The sequence below is a fragment of the Scyliorhinus canicula genome, chromosome 3 (assembly GCF_902713615.1).
Source record: "Scyliorhinus canicula chromosome 3, sScyCan1.1, whole genome shotgun sequence".
NCBI classification, from domain to species: Eukaryota; Metazoa; Chordata; class Chondrichthyes; order Carcharhiniformes; family Scyliorhinidae; genus Scyliorhinus; species Scyliorhinus canicula.
Genome location: NC_052148.1, coordinates 127210231 through 127234865, shown reverse-complemented (window position 1 = coordinate 127234865; position 24635 = coordinate 127210231). Strand labels below are relative to the sequence as shown.

At 45.6% G+C, this 24635-nt stretch overlaps 1 protein-coding gene across 3 annotated transcripts in view; it reads right to left on the bottom strand.

The window, feature by feature from the left end:
* Nucleotides 1-24635, bottom strand: part of gabrg1 (gamma-aminobutyric acid type A receptor subunit gamma1) — a 175727-nt gene that overhangs the window by 22199 nt on the left and 128893 nt on the right. Inside the window, exons 6-8 of one of the 3 annotated variants that reach the window (XM_038791289.1) lie at nt 21164-21301; nt 15112-15264; nt 7930-8135 (exon numbers count right to left, since the gene is read on the bottom strand). In XM_038791289.1, the coding sequence (XP_038647217.1) occupies nt 7930-8135; nt 15112-15264; nt 21164-21301 (497 nt within the window). Of the gene's footprint in view, nt 1-7929; nt 8136-11906; nt 12265-15111; nt 15265-21163; nt 21302-24635 lie in introns of those variants that run through there. The other 2 variants (XM_038791290.1, XM_038791291.1) reach the window with 2 other exon arrangements.

The following is a 24635-nucleotide window of genomic DNA, read 5'->3' as shown; positions in this document are numbered from 1 at the left end:
TCACGGCGCCAAGGTCCCAGGTTCAATCCCGGCTCTGGGTCACTGTCCATGTGGAGTTTGCACATTCTCCCCGTGTTTGCGTGGGTTTCATCCCCACAACCCAAAGATGTGCAGGTTAGGTGGATTTGGCCATGCTAAATTACCCCATAATTGGAAAAGATTAATTGGGTACTCTAAATGTATTTATTTTTTTTAAATGATGGGAACTCAGAAGAGTTCTGTAAATAAGAGTGCTGTGAGCTCTGAGATCCAGGCGCAAGACAGAGCAGGATACAAAAAAAATATACAGCCCGTAAGTCGAGTTTCCCTCTGGGATTTGATTTGCTGAGCAATTACCATCTGCTGTGGTCATAACATTAAGAAGAAAGTTCCATTATTTTGACCCAGCAACAGTGAAGGGCCAGCTATATAGTTCCAAGTCAGGGTGGCAAGTGGTTTGGAGAGCAACTTGCAGGTAGTGGTGTTCCCATGCACCTGCAGCCATTGTCCTTCTAGGTGATAGAGGTCATGGGTTTGGAAGGTGCCTTTGTTAATTACTGCTGTGCATCTTGTAGGTACAGATTGCTACCACTGTTTCTGGTGGTAGAGGGTGTGGCATTTTAAGCTGATGGATCGGGTGCCAGTCAAGTGGGCTGCTTTGTGCAGGATGGTGTTGAGCTTGTTAGAGCTGCATTCATGTAAGTGGACAGTATTCCATTACAGTCCTGATTGGTGCCTTTTAGATGATAGGCTGGCTTTGGGGAGTCAAGGGGTGAGTTATGCTCTGTAGAATTCCCAGTCTCTGACCTGCTTTTGTAGCCAGAATATTTATATGGTTGTTCCAGTTCAGTTTTGTATCAATGGGATCCCCAGGGTGTTGATAGCAATGATAGTACCATTGAATGTCAGGGTGAGATGGTTAGATTTTCTTTTGTTGGGCATAGTCATTACCTGACATGAATGTTACCTGTCACTTATCAGTCCAAGCCTGAATATTGTCCAGGTCTTGCTGCACATGGATGTGCCCTGCTTCAGTAGCTGAGGAATCAAAATGGAACTGAACATTGTGCAGTTATCAATGAACATCCCCAGTTCTGACTGTATGATGGAGGGAAGGTCATTTATGAAACAGATGAAGATGGTTGGGCCTAGATCACTACCCTAAGGGTAGCAATGTCCCGAGGCCGAGATGATTGACCTCCAACAATGGCAACCACCTTCCTTTGTGCCAGATATTATTCCAACCAGTGGAGAGTTTTCCCCCTGATTCCCATTGACTTCAGTTTTGTGAAGGCTCCTCAATGCCATACGCGGTCAAATTCTGACTTGATGTCACAGGCAGCCACTCTCACCTCATCTCTTGAGTTCAGCTCTTTTGTTTGTTTTTGGACCAAGGATAATGTAAGGAGCTGAGTGGACTTGTTGGAACTCAAACTGAGCATCAATGAGCAGGTTATTGCAGAGTAAGTGCTGCCTGTTAATATTGTGAAAGACACCTTCCACCACTTTGCTGACGATTTGGACAGTTATTTGGCCGGGTTGGATTTGTCCTGCTTTTTGTGGACCAGACATACCTGGGCAATTTTCCATATTTGCATATTGATGCCAGTGTTGTAGCTGTACTGGAAAAGGTTGGCTCGGGCAACACAAGTTCTGGAGTGAAAGTCTTCGGTACTATGGCCGGAATGTTGTTAGGACCCATAACCGTTGCAGTATCCATTGCCTCAGCTATATTTTGATTTCTCATGGAATGAATTGGATTGGCTGAATAGAATGGTGGAAACCTAACAGCACAGAAGGAAGCCACTTGGCCCATGGTGCGCCTGACCAAAAGTAAGCCACTAGCCGAATCCCAATTTCCAGCATTTTGCTTTTTTAATGAGTTGGGAGTTTCTGCCTTGACTGCCTTTTCAGGCAGTGCGCTCCAGCCCCCAAAATTCTCTGGGGGAATTTCCTTATCTCCCCTCAGGGGCGGAATTCTCCGCTCCCCACGTGGCATGGGAGAATCATGGGAGGGCCTCCCGACATTTTTTATGCCCCCCTGGCGCCCCCAGCGATTCTCTCCCCCACCGCCCCCCCCCCCCCCCCCCCCCCCCCACCCCCACCCCGGCTCGGAAAAATCGCTGCTCCCCGTTTTTCGAGCGGCCGGCCCTTCACGCCCGTTTCACCACGGCAGCAACCACACCTAGTTGCTGCATTCGTGAAATGGGCACCAGATGCCCGTTTGGGGCATCCAGGGGCCCGATTTGGACGGGAGCACCGCGACTGTGCTCCGGAGGGGCAGGCCCACGATCGGTGCCCACCGATCGTTGGGCCTGCTTCCAAAACGGACGCACTCTTTCCCCTCCGCCGCCCGGCAAGATCAAGCCGCCATGTCTTGCCGGGCGGTGGTGGAGAAAGACGACACCACGCATGCGCGGGTTTGTGCCGTCTGCTCGCTGATGTCATCCGCGCATGCGCGGGTTGGAACCGGCAACCCGCGCATGCGCGGATGACATCAGAGATGCGCCATTCGGGCCCGCTCCTAGCCCCCCGGGTGGGGGTGAATTAGGTGCGGGGAGCGGCCCCCGAGGCCGTCGTGAACCTCGGCCGAGTTCACGACGGCCTCTGCGATTTTTGGACCCAGCGGAGAATTCTGCGCCAAATCTTTCTACCAATCACTTTAAATCTGTTCCCACTAGTCACTGACCTCTCTGCTACAGTAAATAGGCCCTTTCCACCCACTCTATTCTGGCCCCCACAATTTTGTACATCTGAATCCAATCTCCCCTCAGTCCAAGGAGAACAATTCGAGTCCATTCAATCTTTCCTTGTAGCTTCATTTTCACAACCCTCGCAACATCTTTGTAAATTGCCTCTGTGCTCCTAGTGCAATTCACCCTCTTTGCAATGAGATGAACAGAACTGCAGACAGTTCTCAAATTGTCGCCTAACTAATGTTTATATAATTCCAGCATAACATCCCTGATCTTATATGCTACTTGTAAACAAAAGGATTCCATTTGCTGGGGAGCTCAGGAGGAGGCCGAGATGAATCATCCACTTGGCACTTTTGGCTGAAGATAGTTGCAAATTATTCAGCCTGACCTTTATACTGATGTGTGAATAAAAGACACATTGGGGATGCATTTCTTTTAGCGCATCTCTCACATTGAGCCAATTTTGGATCCTACTTGCCACTTTCCCTTGAATCCCATGAGCTTTTACTTTTCTGACCACTCTCCCAAGTGGAATCTTGTCATAACCTTGCTAAAATCCATGTAGGTGACATCAAATGCACCAACTCATTGTATTTCTAAGGGGGGAATACATTTCAATCAGGTTAGTCAGTCACAACCTTCCCTTAACAAATTCATGTTGACTGTTCTTGACTGATCCATGCATTTCTCAATGATAATTCAGATTGTCCTTCAGAAGTTTTTCTAATAATTTGCCCACCATCGATATAAGCTTGACTTGCCTATCTAGCCCATCCTCTTTTTTCAAACAACGTTACATTATCAGTGTTCTGGTGCTATGCCTGTCACTGGAAAATAATATTTCTCTCTCACTTCTTTATCAGTCTGGTATATATTTTATCTTGGGCAGATCTGGCAACTTATCTGCTTTCAAAGATGCTGAACCCCTTAATATTTCCTACTTCGTTTATCCCATCCAATATTTCATACTCCACCTTCCTAACTACAATGCCTAAACAAAGTATAGGTTTTCTGCTTCCAGACAGAAAATCCTTTTTGGTTGCTACTTCCCTGCTCTTTCCTTCATTATCCTTTTACTCTTTATATATTTGTCACGATGATGTGACATGTGCATGAGTAATATCAATCTGTAATTTCACGGGCTGATCAAACATTTATTGAACTGTTTACAAAGGGTTTGTTATGATCCTTGGCCAGACCCCAAGTTGTCGGTGAGACCTGGTCCAGGACCCATAATGTTTTGTTTAAAGTAGACAAATGTTGAGATCCAAGACCGAAGGTCTAAGTAAATTAACCACAAGAATCCATGGGTTTGGAACAAACAAAAATAAATTTTACAATACATTTCAGAAACATAAAACAATTTACATACACCACAGTCCAAATATGTACAGGTGGATTGGCACTCTAAATTGTCGCTTAGTGTCCAAAGATTATGTGGGGTTACGAGATTGTGGGAGATTGGGCCTAGGTGGGGAGCATTTTCAAACGGTCGGTGCAGACTCAATGGGCCAAATGGCATAATTCTGCACTGTAGGGATTCTATGATTATCTATCCTATACTCTAACATTCAGGGTAATGATGAGGTACATACCAATAAGGCTAACTGTGGTCAAACACACCACACTACAGAATAAATGCCAAATGCAACCAAAACTAATTCCATGGGTTTTTTAACAACCCACCCAGTTATCAGTAACACTATGAGTCAACAAATCCCACTGAACCTCCGTCTCTCTCAAGAGGGTTTCTAATTTTCACCTATGAAGATTTTGCCTTGGAATTCTCTCCAAAAGTCACTCCAACTCAGATAGCTTCAACAATGGCCCAAATCGCAGGGTTTCAATCTCACCTTCCAAGATTATGCTCCCCTGAATTTCCAAGTGTGCACAATAATTACAAGCATAACTTCAGTTCTTCTGTCCTTCCAAACAGAACACTGCTGCTCCAAAAGGGGTACCTTTGCTCCAATGCCCTGCAGCTTGGAGTCACCAAACATTGCTTGCTTTCTTGCAGCTTCAGGAATTCTCTTGAGCCCCCTTTGACTGTCAGGGTTTCTCCCAAGCCTGCTTCATTCAAAGTCTGCTCCCCGCATGCTCTTCCATTAATTGGAGACTGTTTCTCTGAAGTCTTAACTCAATTGGGACCTGTTCCTGTCCCTTGTCTCTTGTCCTTGTCTCTGTGACACTTCTTGGATCGCTTCCTCTCCCCCTCCCTGGACATACTTTCCCGGATATTTAATTGACAATTAGGCCAGTCACTTGGCCTGGGTATTTCTGTCATTCTTTTTTCCTGGTTGGTCAGGCATGGACTAATGCTGGTCTGGCGAACATGAAATACTTGAACTGCGCAAGTGCAGCCAGTTCCCAGCTGGTGCAACTGTGGGTGGCCTGATGTTCATTGAAAATTGAATTTCCCGACCTTACAGGTAAGTTTTAGTTTCTTAGCAGACTTTATAAAAGCACAAAAAGACATTGGGTGCAATCAATCGATCCTCCTCACTGGGTGAGATCCAGATTAGTATATTTAGGTGAGCCATTAGGCTCATTTAAATATGTCTACGTCAGATCCTCCCGGCACCAGGAACGAACACCTCCACCTGGGAGACTTGCCATGGCGCCATCTAGCACTGATCCACACAAACATGGACCAGGCGGAACTGCACCTGGGGGGTCTCACAGGCCATTGAAGACCCACAAGTGGGCAGGGACACGAAAGGGTGGCACCCTGGCTCTTCCTCTGGCATCTGTACAACTTTACAGTACCAGACTGGCCTGAGGGGGTCCATGCCCATGAAAGGGGAGATCAGGGGGTATCAAAGATGGGGGTTGAAGGATGAGTGTGAAGAAGTCTCCTAAAGGTTCAGGGGAATGAAGGGTGGGGGTTCTGAAAGGGGGGTGTGGGAAAGCCTGAAAAGGGGGACTCTCAGTGACCCCATGGAAGGAGTGTCCTCACTTCGGCGGGTGCGGGGTAATGCACATGTGGGGGTGGACATTGCTGATGGGGGGGTGTAGGGAACCTTCAAGCTCACGGGGTACCCTTTCAAAATGGTGGGCTGATCTCGGAGGAGCCAATGCCGTCGGTGAGTTCAGCGCTCCATTGGTGAAAACATTTTGAAGTGTGGTCTAGACCAGGAGAAACTCCTCAAGGCCCAAAAGAATGACTTAAGGGTGCGATCTAATGAAAAAAAAACCAGAGTCCTATACTGGGGGTTTAGCCAGGTTGTTCCCTGTGCTTACATGGCAGGAACGACGCCCCAATCAAACTACACTGTTATTTTTTGGGGCCATTACAGAACCTAATCACCCCAGCCAAGAGACAAAAGCCACAGATGGTTCAGACATCAGTCAAACAAATACCAACTGAAATTATTTTGGGGAGACAGAGGTCACGTGACTGAAGTAACCATTCTGAAATCTCTTTAATACAGTATACAAGCTGCAAAACAGTCGTCTGGAAAAGCTGCCAATGAAGCAGTAATGAGTTCCCTTCTTCCAAGTCAAGGCCCTATCTCTACTAAACTTTAAAAATCCAGCACATAGATAGAGAATTTTTCATCACAAGGAACCTCAGGTGCAAAATTATCAATTTGGGGAAAAGACGCATTAGTTTTAAAAATAAATTGGCTCTCGCAATTGCAATTTTATACAGGCTTCAATTCCACTCCTGGAAGTTCAGAATTGTCTGCTGCAGCCTGGGACACATAAACAATGATCCCTCAATGTTTTTACCTGTCCTCGTTTAACTTTAATTTGGCTAGAAAGTAACTACCTACAGCATAACTTGGAAATTTTGCACGCCTGTGTGTATATGTATGTGATGTGAAGGGGACATGGCCTTACCTTTAAAAATATTTTTATATCTTTACAGGTGTGGGTTTGTAACTCCATAAAAAGTAATCCTGTTTTATTTTAAAATCAAGAAAGCTTGCCAGACTAGCTTTTTACAACCAACATGTTTAAGCACAGGGTGAGTAATAACTTCAAATTGTAAATTCAGAAAAATGCATCACTGTCAGACTTGGAGTGGTACAACAGAGGAGTCAATCTTACCTCACCTCATAGGGCAGTAACAATTTACAGAACAACTTTTGAGTTTTCCTCAATTTTACTTGCTAATATTATTCATTCTTTCATTTATATTAATCCATTATTATTCTTATTATTCTATATTAATTATCAATTATTTTATTATGTGTTCTTTGTTTTCCTAATTTCCTTTTTAATTTAACAGCAACATGAAACAACATTACAGTCCACATTTGCCCACAATACTGTACACAAAATCTCAGTGATGAAGCTGACAGGTATACTACAATAGATTGTTGTACGAAATCCCTTTGCTTCCCATCTTATTGGAAGTTCGCAACCAAGTAATTAAACCAAGGACCTGACCTTGCTTTTCTGCGTGGATTCAGAAGATCCCATGGCATTACACAATGAACAGCCAGGAGTTCTGATATCCTACATAACATCTATTGCTCTGGAAGCATGAATTGGTGGACAACTCAATCACGGTTTTCCAAAATTTTCTTTCAATAATCCAAAATACTTGTAATTATATTACAATGCAAAGTAATCTTTTGCTGACTATTTCCTAGAGGATGGACATAAATACCTTGAACTTATTGTGTGATGATTACTGTCTGAAATGTTTTTGTCAGCTATTTCCCACGTCAGGTTATTAATTTAGAAAGAAAGAACTTGTATTTATCAATGCAGCAATTGCTGCATTGTATATCCTTACACAATTCTCACTTCATTTTTGTACCATTAATTAACTTGTGGTAACATTAAAAATTGCATTTATCAAAGCTAACGAAATACTTATGGAATACAATCGCTATTGGAAGACAGGGAGAGCTGGCAGCCAAATTTACCGACAGCAAGGTCTGACAAAGAGTAATAAGATTAAATGACTAGATAATCTGCTTAATGGTGTTGCTTGAGGTTAGATGTTATCCAGGACACCAGGATTCTCAGCCGTTCTTTGGATTATGCCACGGGATCATTTGCATCCACCCGGAAAAGCAGAGAGGTCCTTAATTTAATGGCTTGGTTGGAAAACTCCAATGAGATTGGATGCAAAGGGATTTTGTACAAATATGCCAGGTCGTTGGCAACTCAAATTTTCAGTGTCATTTCAAGGCCCAAATATGTTCTAAAATTCAATTTACTTTATTTCAGAAGAAAATCTGATACTTTACTGAAAATAAATGAGAATATAAGTTTTTCTGAAAAAGAAACTTACAGTGGGTTTGGATTTCTGCTTCTTTTTTTTGCTGTTATTTCTGTTGCTGACAAAATAATGCAGGGTCCCATACTCCATGAGGGCAGCGAAGACAAAAAGGAAACAAACAGACACAAAGAGATCCATGGCAGTTATGTAGGACACCTTTGGCAGCGATTTCCTGGAAATTGTACTTAGCGTCGTCATAGTTAGAACTGTTGTAATACCTGGTAAACATGGAAATTATCATAAATTCCATGGCGTATGTGAGACTTTGCAAAATGTATTAATGATGTACAGAAAAGTCCAGCCATTGTCTTTCATTTTCTTTTCCCGCTTGTCTCAAAGATCATTGCTGCAGGACTGTTTGTTAAAGGACACCTTCCTCCAGTTAGGAACATAGAAACATGGAAAATAGGGGCGGGAGGAGGTTATTCAGCCCTTCAAGCCTGCTCTGCCATTTTGCTATGATCATGGCTGATCATCCAACTTAAGAGCCTGCTCCTGCTTTCCCTGCAACCCCCCCCCCCCCCCCGCCCACCCCGCCAACCATATCCTTTGATCCCTTTCCCCTCCACGAGCAGTATCTAACCCCTTCTTCAAGACATACAATGCTTTGGCCTCAACTACTTTCTGTGGTTGCGAATTCCACAGATTCACCACTCTCGGGCAGAAGAAATATCTCCTCATCTCAGTCCTAAATGGCCTACTCCATATCCGTAGACTGTGACTCTTGGTTCTGGACTCCCCCACCATCAGGAATGTCCTTCCTGCATCCACCCTGTCTGGCTCTGTTAGATTTCGATAGGTTTCTATGAGATTTCCCCATCATTCTTCTGAACTCCAGTGAATAATATCCTAACTGACTCAATCTCTTCCCATATGTCAGTCTGGTGAACATCACTGCGCTCCCTCTATCGCAAGAACACCCTTCCTCTGATAAGGAGACCAAAACATCACACAATGCTCCAGGTGTAGTCTCACCAAGGCCCTGTATAATTACATCAATCATAGAATCCCTCCAGTGCCGAAGGATGCCATTTGGCCTATCAAGTCTGCACCGATCCACTCTGCCCAATAGCCATAACCCCGTAACCTAACCTGCACATCTGTGGACACTAAGGAGCAAGTTAGCATGGCCAATCCATCTAACCTGTAAAACTTTGAACCATGGGAGGAAACTAGAGCACCCGGAGGACACCCACGCAGACAAGGGGAGAAAGTGCAAACTCCACTCAGTCACCCAAGACTAGAACTGAATTCAGGGTGCTGTGGTGCCGCAGTGCTAACCACTGCGCCACAGTGCTGCTCCAAGACATCCCTGCTCCTGTACTCAAATCCTCTTGAGATGAAGGTCAACATACCTTTTTCCTTCTTTACCGCCTGTTGCACCTGCATGCTTACTTTCAGTGACTCATGTACGAGGACACCCAGGCCTTATTGCACATTCTTCTCTCTCATTTTATAGCTGTTCAGATAATGATCTGCCTTCCTATTTTTGTTACCAAAGCGGATAACCTCACATTTACCCGCATTATACTGCCTCGGCCATGCATTTTTTAACTCACTCAGCTTGTCCAAATCACTCTGAAGAAGCTTTGCATCCTCCTCACAGCTCATCCTCCCATCCAGCTTTGTGTCATCTGCAAATTTTGTGATATCACATTTAGTTCCCTCAACCAAATCATTAATATATATTGGAATGGCTGGGGTTCCACTCCCGATCCTGCAGTATCCGCAGAGGGTGGCTCGGTGGCACAGTGGCTAGCACTGCACACCGCCAGGGACCCGGCTTCAATTCTGATCTTGGGTGATTGTCTATGTGGAGCTTGCATTTTCTCCCCATGTCTGCGTGAGTTTCCTCTAGGTGCTCCGGTTTCCTCCCAAAGTCCAAAGATGTGCAAGTTAGATGGATTGGCCATGCTAAATTGCCCCTAAGAGTCAAAGATGTGCAGGTTAGGTGGGGTTACCGGGATAGGGTGGGGAGTGGGCCTAGGCCAGGTGCTCTTTCTGAGGGTCGATGCAGGCTTGATGGGACAAATGGCCTCCTTCTGTACTGTAGGAATTCTATGAAAGTTTATTCTATGAAATTCTACCCTGCCTGCCAAATTGGAAAAAGACCAGTTTATTCCTACTCTTTGTTTCCTGTCTGCCAACCAGTGTTCTATCCGTCTCAAAACACGACCCCCAAACCATGAGCTTTAATTTCATACACTGATCTCTTATGTAGGACTTTGTCAAAAGCCTTCTCAAAGTCCAAATATACCACATCCACTGGCTCCCCCTCATCAACTTTACTAGTTACATCCTCAAAGAATTCCAGTTGATTTGTCAAGCATGATTTCCCTTTCATAAATCCATGCTGACTCTGCCCGATTCTGTCATAATTTTCCAAGTGCTCTGCTATTAAATCTTTTATAATGGACTCTGGCATTTTCCCCACAACCGGCTTCAGGCTGACTGGTCTATAATTCAGTTTTCTCTCTCCCTCCCTTTTTAAGTAGGGGGGGTTACATTAGCTACCTGATAATCTGTAGGAACTGTTCCAGAGTCCATTGAAACGTGGAAGATGACCGCCAATGCGTCCATTATTTCTAGGGACACTTCCTTAAGTAATCTGGGATGGAGATGGGTTGGGATAGCCAAGGATCTGAGCTTCTCTAAGGCTGCCACCATTGACATTGCAATTGGAAGCAACTAGAGAAATAATTGGGGGAGGACCAACTAGAAAGAGTCAGTTTTCTCTACCGTACTCCCTTAATACATTCCATTAAATAGGTTGCCAAAGAAGTAACAAAACGCAGTTCATCAAGATAACAAATTGTGGCATCAGGCAGTGTCAATGTTCAAACTGAAGATCATGTCAGGGCCTCGATACTCAAATTTCTTAGCTAATGATTAAATTTGTACAAGTGTTTAGAACATAGAACATACAGTGCAGAAGGAGGCCATTCGGCCCATTGAGTCTGCACTGACCCTCATTAAGCCCTCACTTCCACCCTATCCCCGTAACTGAATAACCCCTCCTAACTGATGGCTATGAAACTTCATGAAACTTCTTCGGTGAACCACCCAGGGATATAATGCACAAACCGTAGCAAGTCAAGGAGACAGTTTCAGTAAAACTGTGTCTACTTTTCCAGCAATTTGGAGGCTACCTGCGGCCCGACATGCTGCGGGATCGCCAAGAATGCTCCTGCAAAACTCCACCACCAATCCATAGATGCCATTCGGCCCATCAAGTCTGCACCAACCCTTTGAAAAAGCACCCTACTTAAGTCCACTCCCCCCACCATATCCCGTAACCCCACCTAACCTGTACATGTTTGGACACTAAGAGACAATTTATCATGGCCAATCCACTGAGCCTGCACATCTCTGGACTGTGGAAGGAAACCGGAGCACCCGGAGGAAACCCACGCAGACACAGGGAGAATGTGCAAACCCCACACATACTGTCACCCAAGGCGGGAATTGAATCTAGGTCCCTGGAGATGTAAAGCAGCAGTGCTAATCACTGTGTACTGTATAATCCAGCACATTTCCCAATGGTGGTTGGATGCCTGCCTACAAGATAAGCACTGACGTCAAGACACAGCTTTGTGTCTGGCATAAGACTTGTTCTCGCAGCTGTATACCCCAATGCTATACTGAATTATTAGGTAGTTTTAAAATAATCTGAAAAGCAACAAAAACTGTAACAACAACTTGCATTTATATAAGAGTTCTAACATAGAAAAATATCAAATGCTGCTTCACAGAGACATAACTGAAAAACACACATAGAACCAAAGAAGAAGACTACAAGAGGTGGGAGAAAAATCATAGTAAAAGAAGTGAGCTTTAAGAAGGGTCTTATAGGAGGAGAGGGATGCAGAGAGATTTACCAATCAAATTCTTGAGCATAGAAGGACTTAACAACTCAAGACTCTACTGCCAAAGGTGAGCTGATGAAAGGGAGAATGCACAAGATGTCAGGAGTTGGAAGAAAAAGACTGTTTGACAGAACAATGAAAAAGTGAGGTCACTGAGAGAATTAAACATACGGATAAGTATTTTAAACAAGGAATGGGGCTATGGACAAGTTGGACTTAATGCACAATAAGAATATGGGAAGGAGTGATTTTGGGTGACATGACGTTTGGAAAGTGGATGCAAGTCAGAAAAGCTTTGGAGTAGTTGAGCATAGAGATGATAAAGGGATCAATGAAGATTTTAGCTCCAGATGGACTGAAGTAGGAACAGAAATAGGTGATGTTATGGAGGTGAAAGTAGGTAGGTTTTGAGGGGGGAGATGTTCAGGAGTTTAGGTTAGGTTCACATAGGAAGGTAGGGTGGCAAATAGTCTGTTCCAGCCTGGAGAGAAGAATAAAGGCTATTGAAGACAATGAGATGGATTTTCCAGCCCTCTCTACCGGCAGGATCACCTGGTCGCACTGAAGGTGACCCCCCACCCACTCCCGCCCATGGCAGGTTCCATGGCAGCAACACACATGGCCATTAACTTTGATGGGACTGGAAGATCCTGCCGACAGCCAATGATGAACAATCCCACCACCAGAAAACCCACCGCCTGGGCAGGGGGCGGGGGGGGGGGGGGGGGGTCAGAAAACCCCAGCCAATGTATTATTTTCTCTTCCAAAGCTTGACAGAAATAAATTGTGCTTCACTTAAGACTGTCTGCCAGGTAAGCACTCTGACAGCACAGAAGCTGTGGAAGGTCCAAGAAAGCTGGGGGGGGGGGGGGGGGGGGGGCGGGGGGGAGATAAAGTTGGGTGTTATCAGTTATTTGAGGTACTAAATTTCACTTGGGCTTCCAAAAGCTTTCAGCCATTCAATTATTATTGAAGGAAGATTAACTACAAAAAAACAAAAATGCTCATTCAAACACCATCAAATTGATTTTCCTCTATTTTATTCATCAGAGCTTCTATTTTTACTGCAGCCTTTATCAAAATAAATCATGAGATTCAGCACAAGTTTGGAGCAGCAAGTGGAAGTACAGGTATTGGAGAATATGCCTATTGCCAAAGGAAGTCTTCCTTGACCTTCTGACCCTGGGCTTTGGGAACTTATGAGGCCTGTGAGAAAACACTTTAGATGATTGCATGTCCTGTTTGGGAGTGTACTTGCTTTTGCTTCTAACTCTGGTCCAAGCAAAAGGAAATTTTCAAGATGGCAGCAAAATCCCTCCAAATAGCCACTGTGAGAGAAATGTGCCGCGTTATTCAGCATATGTTTCTGCATTTAAAAATTTTTTTGGAAACTGTAACCTCCAATGTTTAAATTTTAAAGTGCTGCTTCTGTTCAGGTTTGAGTCACGTACCAAGTTTTGTAAATCATAGAGACTGCCTCTTTAAATTGTTTTCTACCCAGCCTCAAATTCTGATTTGATAATGAGGCAGCTACAGTCATGCTCTAAATCCTTAAAAGCTGGAGAACTGAAACTATCATATAATCATCATGATAAGCTGTATAAATAAGTGTCTTCTAAAAGTGCTTTCCCTTTAAACTCCAGATTAAGGAAAATGTTTTTTGTTATTATGTCCTGTTGGAGAAACAAATTCTCAAAGACAAATTATGGTACAGTAATCGTGTCACTATGTCTGGACCAGAAGCTCTGGGTTGACGCCCTACAACAAGACATGTTGATCACAGAAGGAGTGTTTGCAAAAGGTTTATAATCAATCCAGGAATCCTTCCACCTGCTCCCCACCATTTCCCAAAAGGCAAACATGAGTGATAGGCCACAAAAAATGGTAAATTGTTGAATATAAAGGTGATCCCATTGATGATAGGGATATGCATACCTTGTAAATTCACTTATGAGCTGTGTCATCTTACTCACACTGGATATTCAGCAGCTGACTAATCAGTTTTTAACAGCTACACCCAAGGTGAGCATAAATGAGCAACCAAACAGTTTTCTCAATCTTAGCATCTGGTTGTGTTACAGATGACTTCCTAAATAACCTATGCCCTACTTTATTACTATACATATTGTTCAATCATCTTTATTTTGAGGGAGTGCAGCAAAGGTTCACCAGATTGATTCCTGTGAAGGCAGGGTTGTTGTATGAGGAGAGATTGGGTTGCCTGCACCTGTATTCACTGGAATTTAGAAGAATGAGAGGGAATCTAATTGAAACATATAACATTCTGACAGGGCTGGACAAACTGGATGCAGTCATGTTGTTTCCTCTGGCTGTTGGTTCTAGAAAAGGGGTCACAGCCTTAGGATACAGGATAGGCAATTTCGGAGTGAGATGAGGAGAAATTCTTCACTCTGGGTGGTGAACCTGTGGAATTCTCTACCACAGAAGGCTGTGGAGGCCGGGTCACTGAATGCATTTAAGAAGGAAATAGATAGATTTTCATATTTTAAAGCTGGAGAGAGCACAGGGGTATGAGGAGAACACAAGGGTATGGAATTGACATCGAGGATCAGCCATGGTCATATTGAATGGTGCAGTAGGCCCGAAGGGTCAAATTGCTTACTCCTGCTCCTAATTTCTATGGTTTCTATGAATATAAAGCTGTTTGGAAACAGATGGAGGGATTTCAGTGTGATAACCTGAACACATTGACTGCAGTGCAGACAGAACAAACTACCTATTGTCCACTCATTTGAATGATTTGTGTGGGCAGCTAACATTAATAACACTCTTCATTGGTGGTAGCGGGCGGCAGGAGGTGTATTGTGTCGGAAACAAGTGGTGGGAGCCATGGGTGAAGAGAATCTCACCTGGGAAAGAATGAGAAATGGCACAACAGGGGAGTGCGGGAACCCCTACATTGGACGTTGTACTGGAGGTTTTGGTGGAGGAGGTGGGAAGAAGGAGAGATGTGTCTGCAGGGAAGAAGGAGGCCTGCAGGCACAGATATAAATCAAAAGATGGGATTGGACAGCCAGGGAGCTGTTGGTTGGCTTCTTCAACCGCCTGCTCTGCACTTTCAGTGGTTGTTCACTGCACGCGTGCTAATGCCTGTACAAATAGTGTCCCGCAAATGTCATTTTGAACTCAAAGGGCATTCATAGTGCCAGAAAATAGGCATATATAAGCTTCATTTCTTGTCCTATGCCTCTTGAACTGTATTCATTTCTTATGAAAGTTAATTTTAACAGAACAATCTGTACATACAGCTCCTTCATAAATAGTTCACCATTTTGACTCTCGCACTTTATTTGGAATCAAGTTGTACCTAATGATGTTCTCGCTGGCACAGCTTCTTTATTGATCCAGAATGACACCCATGACAGGACAACTGTAAGCGAGCAAGGTATGTAGGTCTGAATAGTGAAGTATCCCATTCTTCTACTTAGATCAAAGAATATTGTCATTATGACATAATCTCCTGTAAAGAGAAAAAAATAAATGATGTTTTAATTAACTTGAATAACAGTTTTTTGAGAATGTGTCAATAAATAGGATTTGGTTTACCAAATATTTTCTTAATTACATTTTCTATAGAATTGATTGCACCTTATCTGATTACATTAGAAGGTGTATTTGCAATTATTCAAAGTGCAATGATGTTAGGGAACCTTGTATTTGAACAGGAAGGTGAGACATTTTTTAAAAATCTGTAGCAGCTAACTAATGCACTGATGTTCGAACATTGTGCTAAAATGGAACGGTCACAGTAAATAAAGATGATATAGAACAGTACAGCACAGGCCCTTCGGCCCTCGATGTTGTGCCGAGCAATGATCACCCTACTTAAACCCACGTAACCCGTATACCCGTAACCCAACAATCCCCCCATTAACCTTACACTATGGGCAATTTAGCATGGCCAATCCACCTAACCCGCACATCTTTGGACTGTGGGAGGAAACCGGAGCACCCAGAGGAAACCCACGCACACACGGGGAGGACGTGCAGACTCCACACAGACAGTGACCCAGCCGGGAATCGAACCTGGGACCACTGGAGCTGTGAAGCATTGATGCTAACCACCATGCTACCGTGAGGCCCTTATATATTGGTGCCTCAGTGGAATTAATGAGGTCGAAAATCTGTGGCCATCTAGTGCGTTCTTGAGTCACATTCGACAGCCAGTCATTAAGTCAAGGACCAGCTGCACTCGGCCTCCTTCAAAGAGTAAGGCAGCCACATAGAAAAGCTACATATCTGGTGACTCTCAAAGCCAGGTGTTCCAATATCCCAAAATCTCAAAGGAATTCAGTGTATGATCTGCAGTACTTCATCAAATGTATTTGACCAACCACGATTCTCCGCTCCGGTGACAGAGTGCGGACGCCGGTGGGAAAACGGGCGCGTTTTACCTCGCTGCCAGCACCTGTTCCGAGATGGCATTCTCTGGCCTACAAAGGGGCTAGCAGAGGCGTGGCAGGAAGCGCGGGGGGCACGGCCTCAGCATGGTGTCAGAGACCTGGCGCCACGTAAACGACGTGGCGCTCGGCGCACAACAGATGACGCGAGCACACAGGCCGCCGGCGGGGGACCATGGCGCCATTCCGAGCAGCGCCCAGATTCACGCACCATGACCTGGAGATGCTGCTGGATGCCCTCGAGGAGGGAAGCGGGTGTCTGTATCCCTGACCCGGCCGGAGGGTGCCAGCCAACATGGCCGGGCATCTGTGGAAGGAGGTGGGCGTAGCCGTGAGTGCCACGGCGGTGACACCCAGGACTGGTGAGCAGTGTCGCAAAACGCTCCACGACCTCCTGAGGGCAGCCAGGGTGAGTACCCAGCAGTGTGCCCATGGCATCAGCCCCCCTATCCTCCACATGTGTGACACACACCTCCTCCCCAGGGAGATGGTACAACAACAGCCGTGAGGCACATGGCTGCAGCCATCCATACAAGCCGCGTTGGCCCTGTGCCCTGTGCACCCATGCCAACATAGACCCAACTGCATGCATTGGACCGCCTAACAATGCTGTTATCCCCCCCCCCCCCCCCCCCCCCCCGGAACCCCCCCCCCCAGGAAAAGAAGAGCACCCATAACCAACTTGAGCGAGCCCGAACCGGAAGGGGTGAACCTGACCTGCGCCAGCTCACCGTGCACGAGCAGAGTGCACTGGACATGGCTGGTGCACCTGAGGACCCAGAGGTTTCCCATGCCGAGGGAGACCAACTGGCGCAACTGGCAGACCCCGCTCGCATCCAGCACCTGGGCGGCCAGCCCACAGGGTCTTTAGCAGCGACAGTTAGGGCAGCTCCAACAACAGCCCCCCGGCCCAGTCCAGTGATGACACAACGACACAGGACACCAGTACACAGGGGACAGACGGACATGACACAACCACACAGGACACCGGCACACAGGGGACAGACAGACATGAAAGGACACAACACGACACCAACACGGAGGGGACGGACAGACAGGACAAGGCACCCCAGGGACCCCCGACCACCGGTCCGATGAAGACACTGAGGTCCCCACGGCCCGGGCCAATGCTGCCATCCACAGGAAGCCTTGGGCCAGAGCCAGCGGGCCACGGCCCAGTCCCAGCAGGCCAGGGCCCAGTTTCTACAGGCCATCACTGACAGCATCAGCGCCATTGGCCGGGTGATGGACAGCGTTGTACAGAGCCAGACACGGATGGTGCACGCCCTGAGTTCCATAGCCATGAACGTCCAGACCCTGGTCGATACCAGCGCAGGCCTCCAGGACTGGTAGCGTCAGGTGATGCCGGTGCCCCAGGTGCTGGGTCCGCCTGCACCTCCATCCCATGGAGAGCCCCGGGAGCCGCCGGGCGCTCCGGGGGGGGGGGGGGGGGGGGGGAGGGGGGGAGGTGCTGGGGCCCATCCTGGGTCCCCCTGCTGGGGAGGTCCCGGAACCCCATGAAAATTCCGCAGCGTCATTCAGCACCGGCGTGACTTCGGCCCATTGGGCCCGGAGAATCGCTGGCCCACCAGAGAATCGTCGCTAGGGCTGTTTGCGGCTATTCTTCGAGCGGCCGGGCGCGATTCATGCGCGCCCGTTTTGACAGGGGTGGGAGAATCGTGTCCCGGCATCGGGGCGTCGTGGCGCGATTCGCGCGCCGCCACTGCGATTCTCCCACCCGCCAGGGGGCCGGAGAATCCCTGTGCCACCTGGGGGTGCAGGTCATAACATGAAAATTAATAGTGGGTACTTCCTGGTATGAACACCAAATGCATTTACTCAGGACCTTGGCTGCTGACTCCACCAAATAACTGGGGAGCCTTCGCGTCTGACTACTGGTCAGTGAAGGATTGCAGATTTTTTGATCATCAAATACAGAAATTATGGTAATATGAATGGTGGCATGGTTACCACTGCTATATTTGACAAGTAATTATTTTACAGACAAATATCAAATATTTAAGCAGTTAGAATTGAATGGAATCATTGAATACTGCAGCACAAATGGAGGTCATTCGGTCCACTTTGTCAATGCTGGCTCTTTGAAAGAACTGTTCTATTTTGGCACACCCCTGAAGTTTATTCCACTGCCTTGCAAATTATTCCTCTTCAGCCACAACTGCCTTCTGTAAGTGGGCAGCAGGGTAGCATGGTGGTTAGCATAAATGCTTCACAGCTCCAGGGTCCCAGGTTCGATTCCCGGCTGGGTCACTATCTGTGTGGAGTCTGCATGTCCTCCCCGTGTGTGCGTGGGTTTCCTCCGGGTGCTCCGGTTTCCTCCCACAGTCCAAAGATGTGCGGGTTAGGTGGATTGGCCATGATAAATTGCCCGTAGTGTCCTAAAAAGTAAGGTTAAGGGGGAGGTTGTTGGGTTACAGGTATAGGGTGGATACGTGGGTTTGAGTAGGGTGATCACTGCTCGGCACAACATCGAGGGCTGAAGGGCATGTTCTGTGCTGTACTGTTCTATGTTCTATGTAAGTTCCTATGGAAGCATTCTTTATGCGTTACTGAGATCATCTCTCATTCTTCAGGACTCTAGAAAATAGAGGCGCAGTCTCCTCCATCTCTCCTCATAGGACAATCCCACCATCCCAGTGATCATTTCTGATGAACTTTCATTCCACTCCCTCTCTGGCAAGTTATTTAGCATGCCCAATCCACCTACCCTGCACATCTGTGGGATGTGGGGGCGAAACCCACACAAACACGGGGAGAATGTGCAAACTCCACATGCACAGTGACCAAGAGCCAGGATCGAACCTGAAGCCTGAGCGCCATGAGGCAGCAATGCTAACCACTGTGCCACCGTGCTGCCCAAAGTATATCCTTCCTGACTTAAGGGGACCGAAACTGTACACAATACTGTAGGTACGGTTTCATGAGGGCTCTATACAATTGCAGCAAGACTTCTTTACTCTTGTATTTAAATCTTCGAACAATAAAGATCAACATACCATTTCCCTTCCTGAATGCTTGCTGCACCTGCATGTTAGTTTTCAGTGACTTATGAACAAGAACACCTAGGTCCCTTTGAACATCAACACTTCCCAATTTCTGATCATTTAAGAAAGGCTCAGCATTATTTCCTCCTACCAAAGTGGATAACTTCACATTTTTTCCACATTAAGTTATACCTGCCATGTTCTTTTCCACTCATGAAGACTGCCTAAATCCCCTTGAAGCCTCTCGGCACTCTCCTTACGACTCACATTCCCATTTCTCTGTTCAACTCTGTTTCTCTTCCCACAGATGCTGCCCGACCTTCTGCGTTTTTCTAGCATTTTCTGTTTTTATGTCACTTTTGCATCCTGGTTCTGTCATCAGCAAACTTGTGAATATTACATCCAAAGCACTGAACTAGATAGTGAATAGCTGGGATACAAACACTTATCCTTGCAGTACCTCATTTGTCACAATCTGCCAATCTGAGAATTACTCCAATTCTCTGTTTTCTGTCATTAACTAATTCTCAATCCGTACCAGTATATATTACCCCCAATGCTATATGCTCTAATTTTTCTCAATAACTCCCTGTGTGAGACCATATCAAAAGCCTCCTGAAAATCCATATGCATCACAATCACTGGTTTCCCCTTATCTATTCTGCTAGTTACATCCTCAAAAAACTCCCACAGGTTTGTCAAACATGATTTCCATTCATAATTCCATGTTGGCTCTGCCCAATTCTATAATTATTTTCTAAATATCTGCTTATCATATCCTTTACAATAGATTCTAGCATTTTCCTTTTTAATGATGTCAGGCTACAAGATCTGTAGATTTCCATTTTCGTGCTCCCTCCTTTGTTAAGTCGTGCCGTTTTAATTGCTACCGGACAGCATGTGCAACAGGAGACTCCATCTCAACAAAGAGACAATGCGGCACCTATGCCATGTACTTGTGGACTTGGCACCCCATGGAGGAGGAGGACACCACTCCCGGTGGCCGTGAAGGTCACTGCAGCCCTGAACCACTATGCCACTGGTTCATTCCAGGACTCGAATAGGGACTTGTGCGACATTTCAGAAGCTACAGCTCACTATTGTGAACATTGGACACAGCCCAGCGAGGGTGGAGTCCAGATCATGATGTCCTGTCAGATCTCGATAGACGTCGCGAGGCGTTCCCATCACGCCCGACTCTTGCGAGATTTGCGACGTTGGAACTGTTATATTACTGGGTTCAGTAATATGTATCGTTACTAGTTGCTGTATATCCAGAAGTTCAGATGGTGTGATCCTGAAGAAACCACGAGTCTTCAACTTAAAGCAAACTAATTTACTAAGTAATGATTAATTATAATTGAGTTCGACACTCTACAGGACTATCACTAGAAATCAAATAATTAAATATTAATGTATTAACTGATTCAAAACTACACATGCTAACTATGCTGTGATCTATCTATGGTACACTACTGCTGTCTAGTCACTCCTGGGTTGAAGGAGACCAAGATCCTCTGGGAGCTAATACTTGCTGTGGAATCTAGTGGTGGTGTTACAGCTAGATGTTATAATTAATCCTTAAGTTATCTACATGTATACATATCATTACAGGAACATCTCGCGAGATTTAACGAGACACATGTATAAGGTATATATATACCTGAGAACAGCTTTCTATTTCTCCACCCAGGTCTGTTGAAATTATCATGGAAATCCTACCGTCAATCTGGCAAGATCATATAATTCAGTACAGATGAGATAGCTAAGCACCCCTTTTTGGTCTTTATCATGCAATGCCACATTTGACAACCTACTTACCAACTGAGATAGCAAGGCAATTTCTGAAAATATTTTACTGTTTTATGAGAATGTGATCACACTTAACATCACAAGGTAATGTTTGTTAAACAAAATATCATACTTTTGTAGAAATGTTGATGCGTTTTCTTACCAGACAGCGTGTGCATTACATCGGTGGTGTTTCGGAATCCATCAAATGCAAACTGGTAAAGTCGCCAATGTTTTTGATGAACAATTTCAACTGCGTCATGTTTCCAGCGATACATAATTTCATTTTTTGGGTATCCAACTGCAAATGAAATTCATGAGATGTAGAAAAGAACAAGACGTTAACTCATGCTGACTTCAAAAGTCTACTTCAAAAGCAAATGCTTTACACCATTGGACAGATCAGTCTAGATTTTCTACATGTAATTTCTAGGCTTCTGGGCCCAATTTGGGGCGGCACGAGGCATAGTGGTTAGCACTGGGACTGCAGCGCTGAGGACCTGGATTTGAATCCCGGCCCTGGGTCACTCTCCATGTAGAGTTTGCCATTCTCGCCGTGTCTGCGTGAGTTTAACCCCCACAGCCCAAAAATGTGCAGGTCAGGTGGATTGGCCACACTAAATTGCCCCCTAATTGGAAATATATAATGATTGGGTACTCTTAACTTATATTAAAAAAAAATTCTTGGGCTGGATTCTCCCGCCCGCTATTCTCCGGCTGAATTCCCGATGGCGTGGTTCTAATCTGCCGTTCGGGAAACTTGCCACAGTGGGGAGGGCCAATCGGAAGTCAGAGGGGACCTCATTCCGCGAGGTGTGCGGGCGGTTTGGGTTGAGCGAGCGGCCGATGTGGGGCACTATTTCGGCGGTCCAGATACACGGGCTGAATCTGCCATGGAGCACGGCCGCCGCCCTGCGCATGCACGGCCTCTGACCCGGAAGTGTGGGGGTCCTATCAGCAGCTGGAGCTGCAAGCTCATGACAGCTACCTGCTAGCCCCCTGCAATACAGTGAATCTATGGCCTTCTGAAAAAATGAAAATGAAAATTGCTTATTGTCACAAGTAGGCTTCAAACAAAGTTACTGTGAAAAGCCCTTAGTTGCCAATGTCCGGCGCCTGTTTGGGGAGGCTGGTACGGGAATTGACCCCGCGCTGCTGGCCTACCTTGATCTGCTTTAAAAGCCAGCTATGTAGCCCTGTGCTAAACCAGCCCCTGTTTGACGCCAGTTTTCCTGATGGCATGGGGGCATAGTCCCAAAAACGGAGAATCCAGCCCCAATCCTGACCTCAAACAATTTCAGAAAAGAAATCTGCTATGCCACGCGCTGCTTGCTGACATGCTTTTTACACAGGTTGATGAAAAAGACAGGCAAGTGAAAGATGAAATTTAATGCAGAGAAGTGTGAAGTAATTCATGTTTGTTGGAAGGACTCAATATGCCATAAAGGCTCCAAATCTAAAATGGGTGTAGAAACAAAGGAACCTGCATGAATATGTACATAAATAATTGAAAGTTACAGGACAGGTTGAGAATGGTTAATAAAGCATAAGTTACTGTGAAAATCCTCTAGTCGCCACATTCCGGCACCTGTTCAGGGAGGCTGTTACGGGAATCGAACCGTGCTGCTGGCCTGCCTTGGTCTGCTTTCAAAGCCAGCGATTTAGCCCAGTGTGCTAAACAGCTACTCTCTGATAACCCTAACCCTCTGATAACAATAACCCTCTGAGAGAAGAAATTCCTCCTCATCTCCATCTTAAATAGAAGACCCTTTATTTTTAACTGTGCCCCTTAATCTGGATTCCCCTTTGAGAGGAAACAACCTTCCCACATCTATAGTTAAGATGTAAGAAGTTCAGCTCTTTAAATTTTAAACTCCAATGAGTATCGGCCAAACTGCTCAACATTTCCTCACAAGACAAACCCTTCATCCCAGAAATCAGCTGAGAGATCTTTCTCTTAATTTAGGTACAAATATCAATACTCCACACAGTACTACAAGTGTGGTATCATCAATGTCCTGTACAGTTACAGCAAACCTTCTTTACTTCATCCTCCTTGAAAGAAAGGTCATCATTCCATTGCCTTGCTATACCTGCACACTAACTTTCTTATGATTCATGTACAAAGCACCCAGGTCCTTGTGTAATGCAGCATTGTGAAGTCACTCTCTCCATTTTAATAATCTTCTACTTTACAATTCTTCCTACCAAGGGATAATCTGACATACTCCCACATGTATATGGATTTCAGTAAAGCATTTGATGAGGCTCCCCATGGTAGGCTATTGCAGAAAATATGGAGGCATGGGATTCAGGGTGATTTAGCAGTTTGGATCAGAAATTGGCCAGCTGGAAGAAGACAAAGGGTGGTGGTTGATGGGAAATGTTCAGACTGGAGTCCAGTTACTAGTGGTATACCACAAAGCTCTGTTTTGGGGCCACTGTTGTTTGTCATTTTTATAAATGACCTGAGGGAGGGCGTAGAAGGATGGGTGAGTAAATTTGCAGATGACACTAAAGTCAGTGGAGTTGTGGGCAGTGCGGAAGGATGTTACAAGTTACAGAGGGACATAGATAAACTGCAGAGCTGGGCTGAGAGGTGGCAAATTGAGTTTAATGCAGAAAAGTGTGAGGTGATTCATTTTGGAAGGAATAACAGGAAGACAGAGTACTGGGCTAATGGTAAGATTCTTGGTAGTGTGGATGAGCAGAGAGATCTCGGTGTCCATGTACATAGATCCCTGAAAGTTGCCACCCAGGTTGAGAGGGTTTTTAAGAAGGTGTATGGTGTGTTAGCTTTTATTGGTAGAGGGATTGAGTTTCGGAGCCATGAGGTCATGTTGCAGCTGTACAAAACTCTGGTGCAGCCGCATTTGGAGTATTGCGTGCAATTCTGGTCACCGCATTATAGGAAGGATGTGGAAGCATTGGAAAGGGTGCAGAGGAGATTTACCAGAATGTTGCCTGATATGGAGGGAAGATCTTACGAGGGAAGGCTGAGGGACTTGAGGCTGCTTTCGTTAGAGAGAAGAAGGTTAAGAGGTGACTTAATTGAGGCATACAAGATGATCTGAGGATTAGATAGGGTGGACATCGAGAGCCTTTTTCCTCGGATGGTGATGTCTAGCGCGAGGAGACATAAATTTAAATTGAGGGGAGATAGATATAGGACAGTTGTCAGAGGTAGGTTCTTTACTCAGAGAGTAGTAAGGGCGTGGAATGCCCTGCCTGCAACAGTAGTGGACTCGCCAACACTAAAGGGCATTCAAATGGTCATTGGATAGACATATGGATGATAAGTGTAGATGGGCTTTAGATTAGTTTCACAGGTCGGCACAACATCGAGGGCCGAAGGGCCTGTACTGTGCTGTAATGTTCTATATATTCCATGTGTCAATTTATTTCCCCACTCACATAGTTAGATTAGGATTTGGAATGCACTGCCTGAGTATTTAGTGAAAGCAGGGTCAACTGAGGTGCTGAAAAGTGAAATGGACCACTATCTGAAAATGAAACATTAGCTAGGTTACAGGGGAAATAGCAGGGGTATGGCACTCGGTGAATTGCCCCCTTCAGAAGACCAACACAGGCACTAGGGGCGCGATTCTCCGCTCCCGCGCTGCACCGGGAAGGCC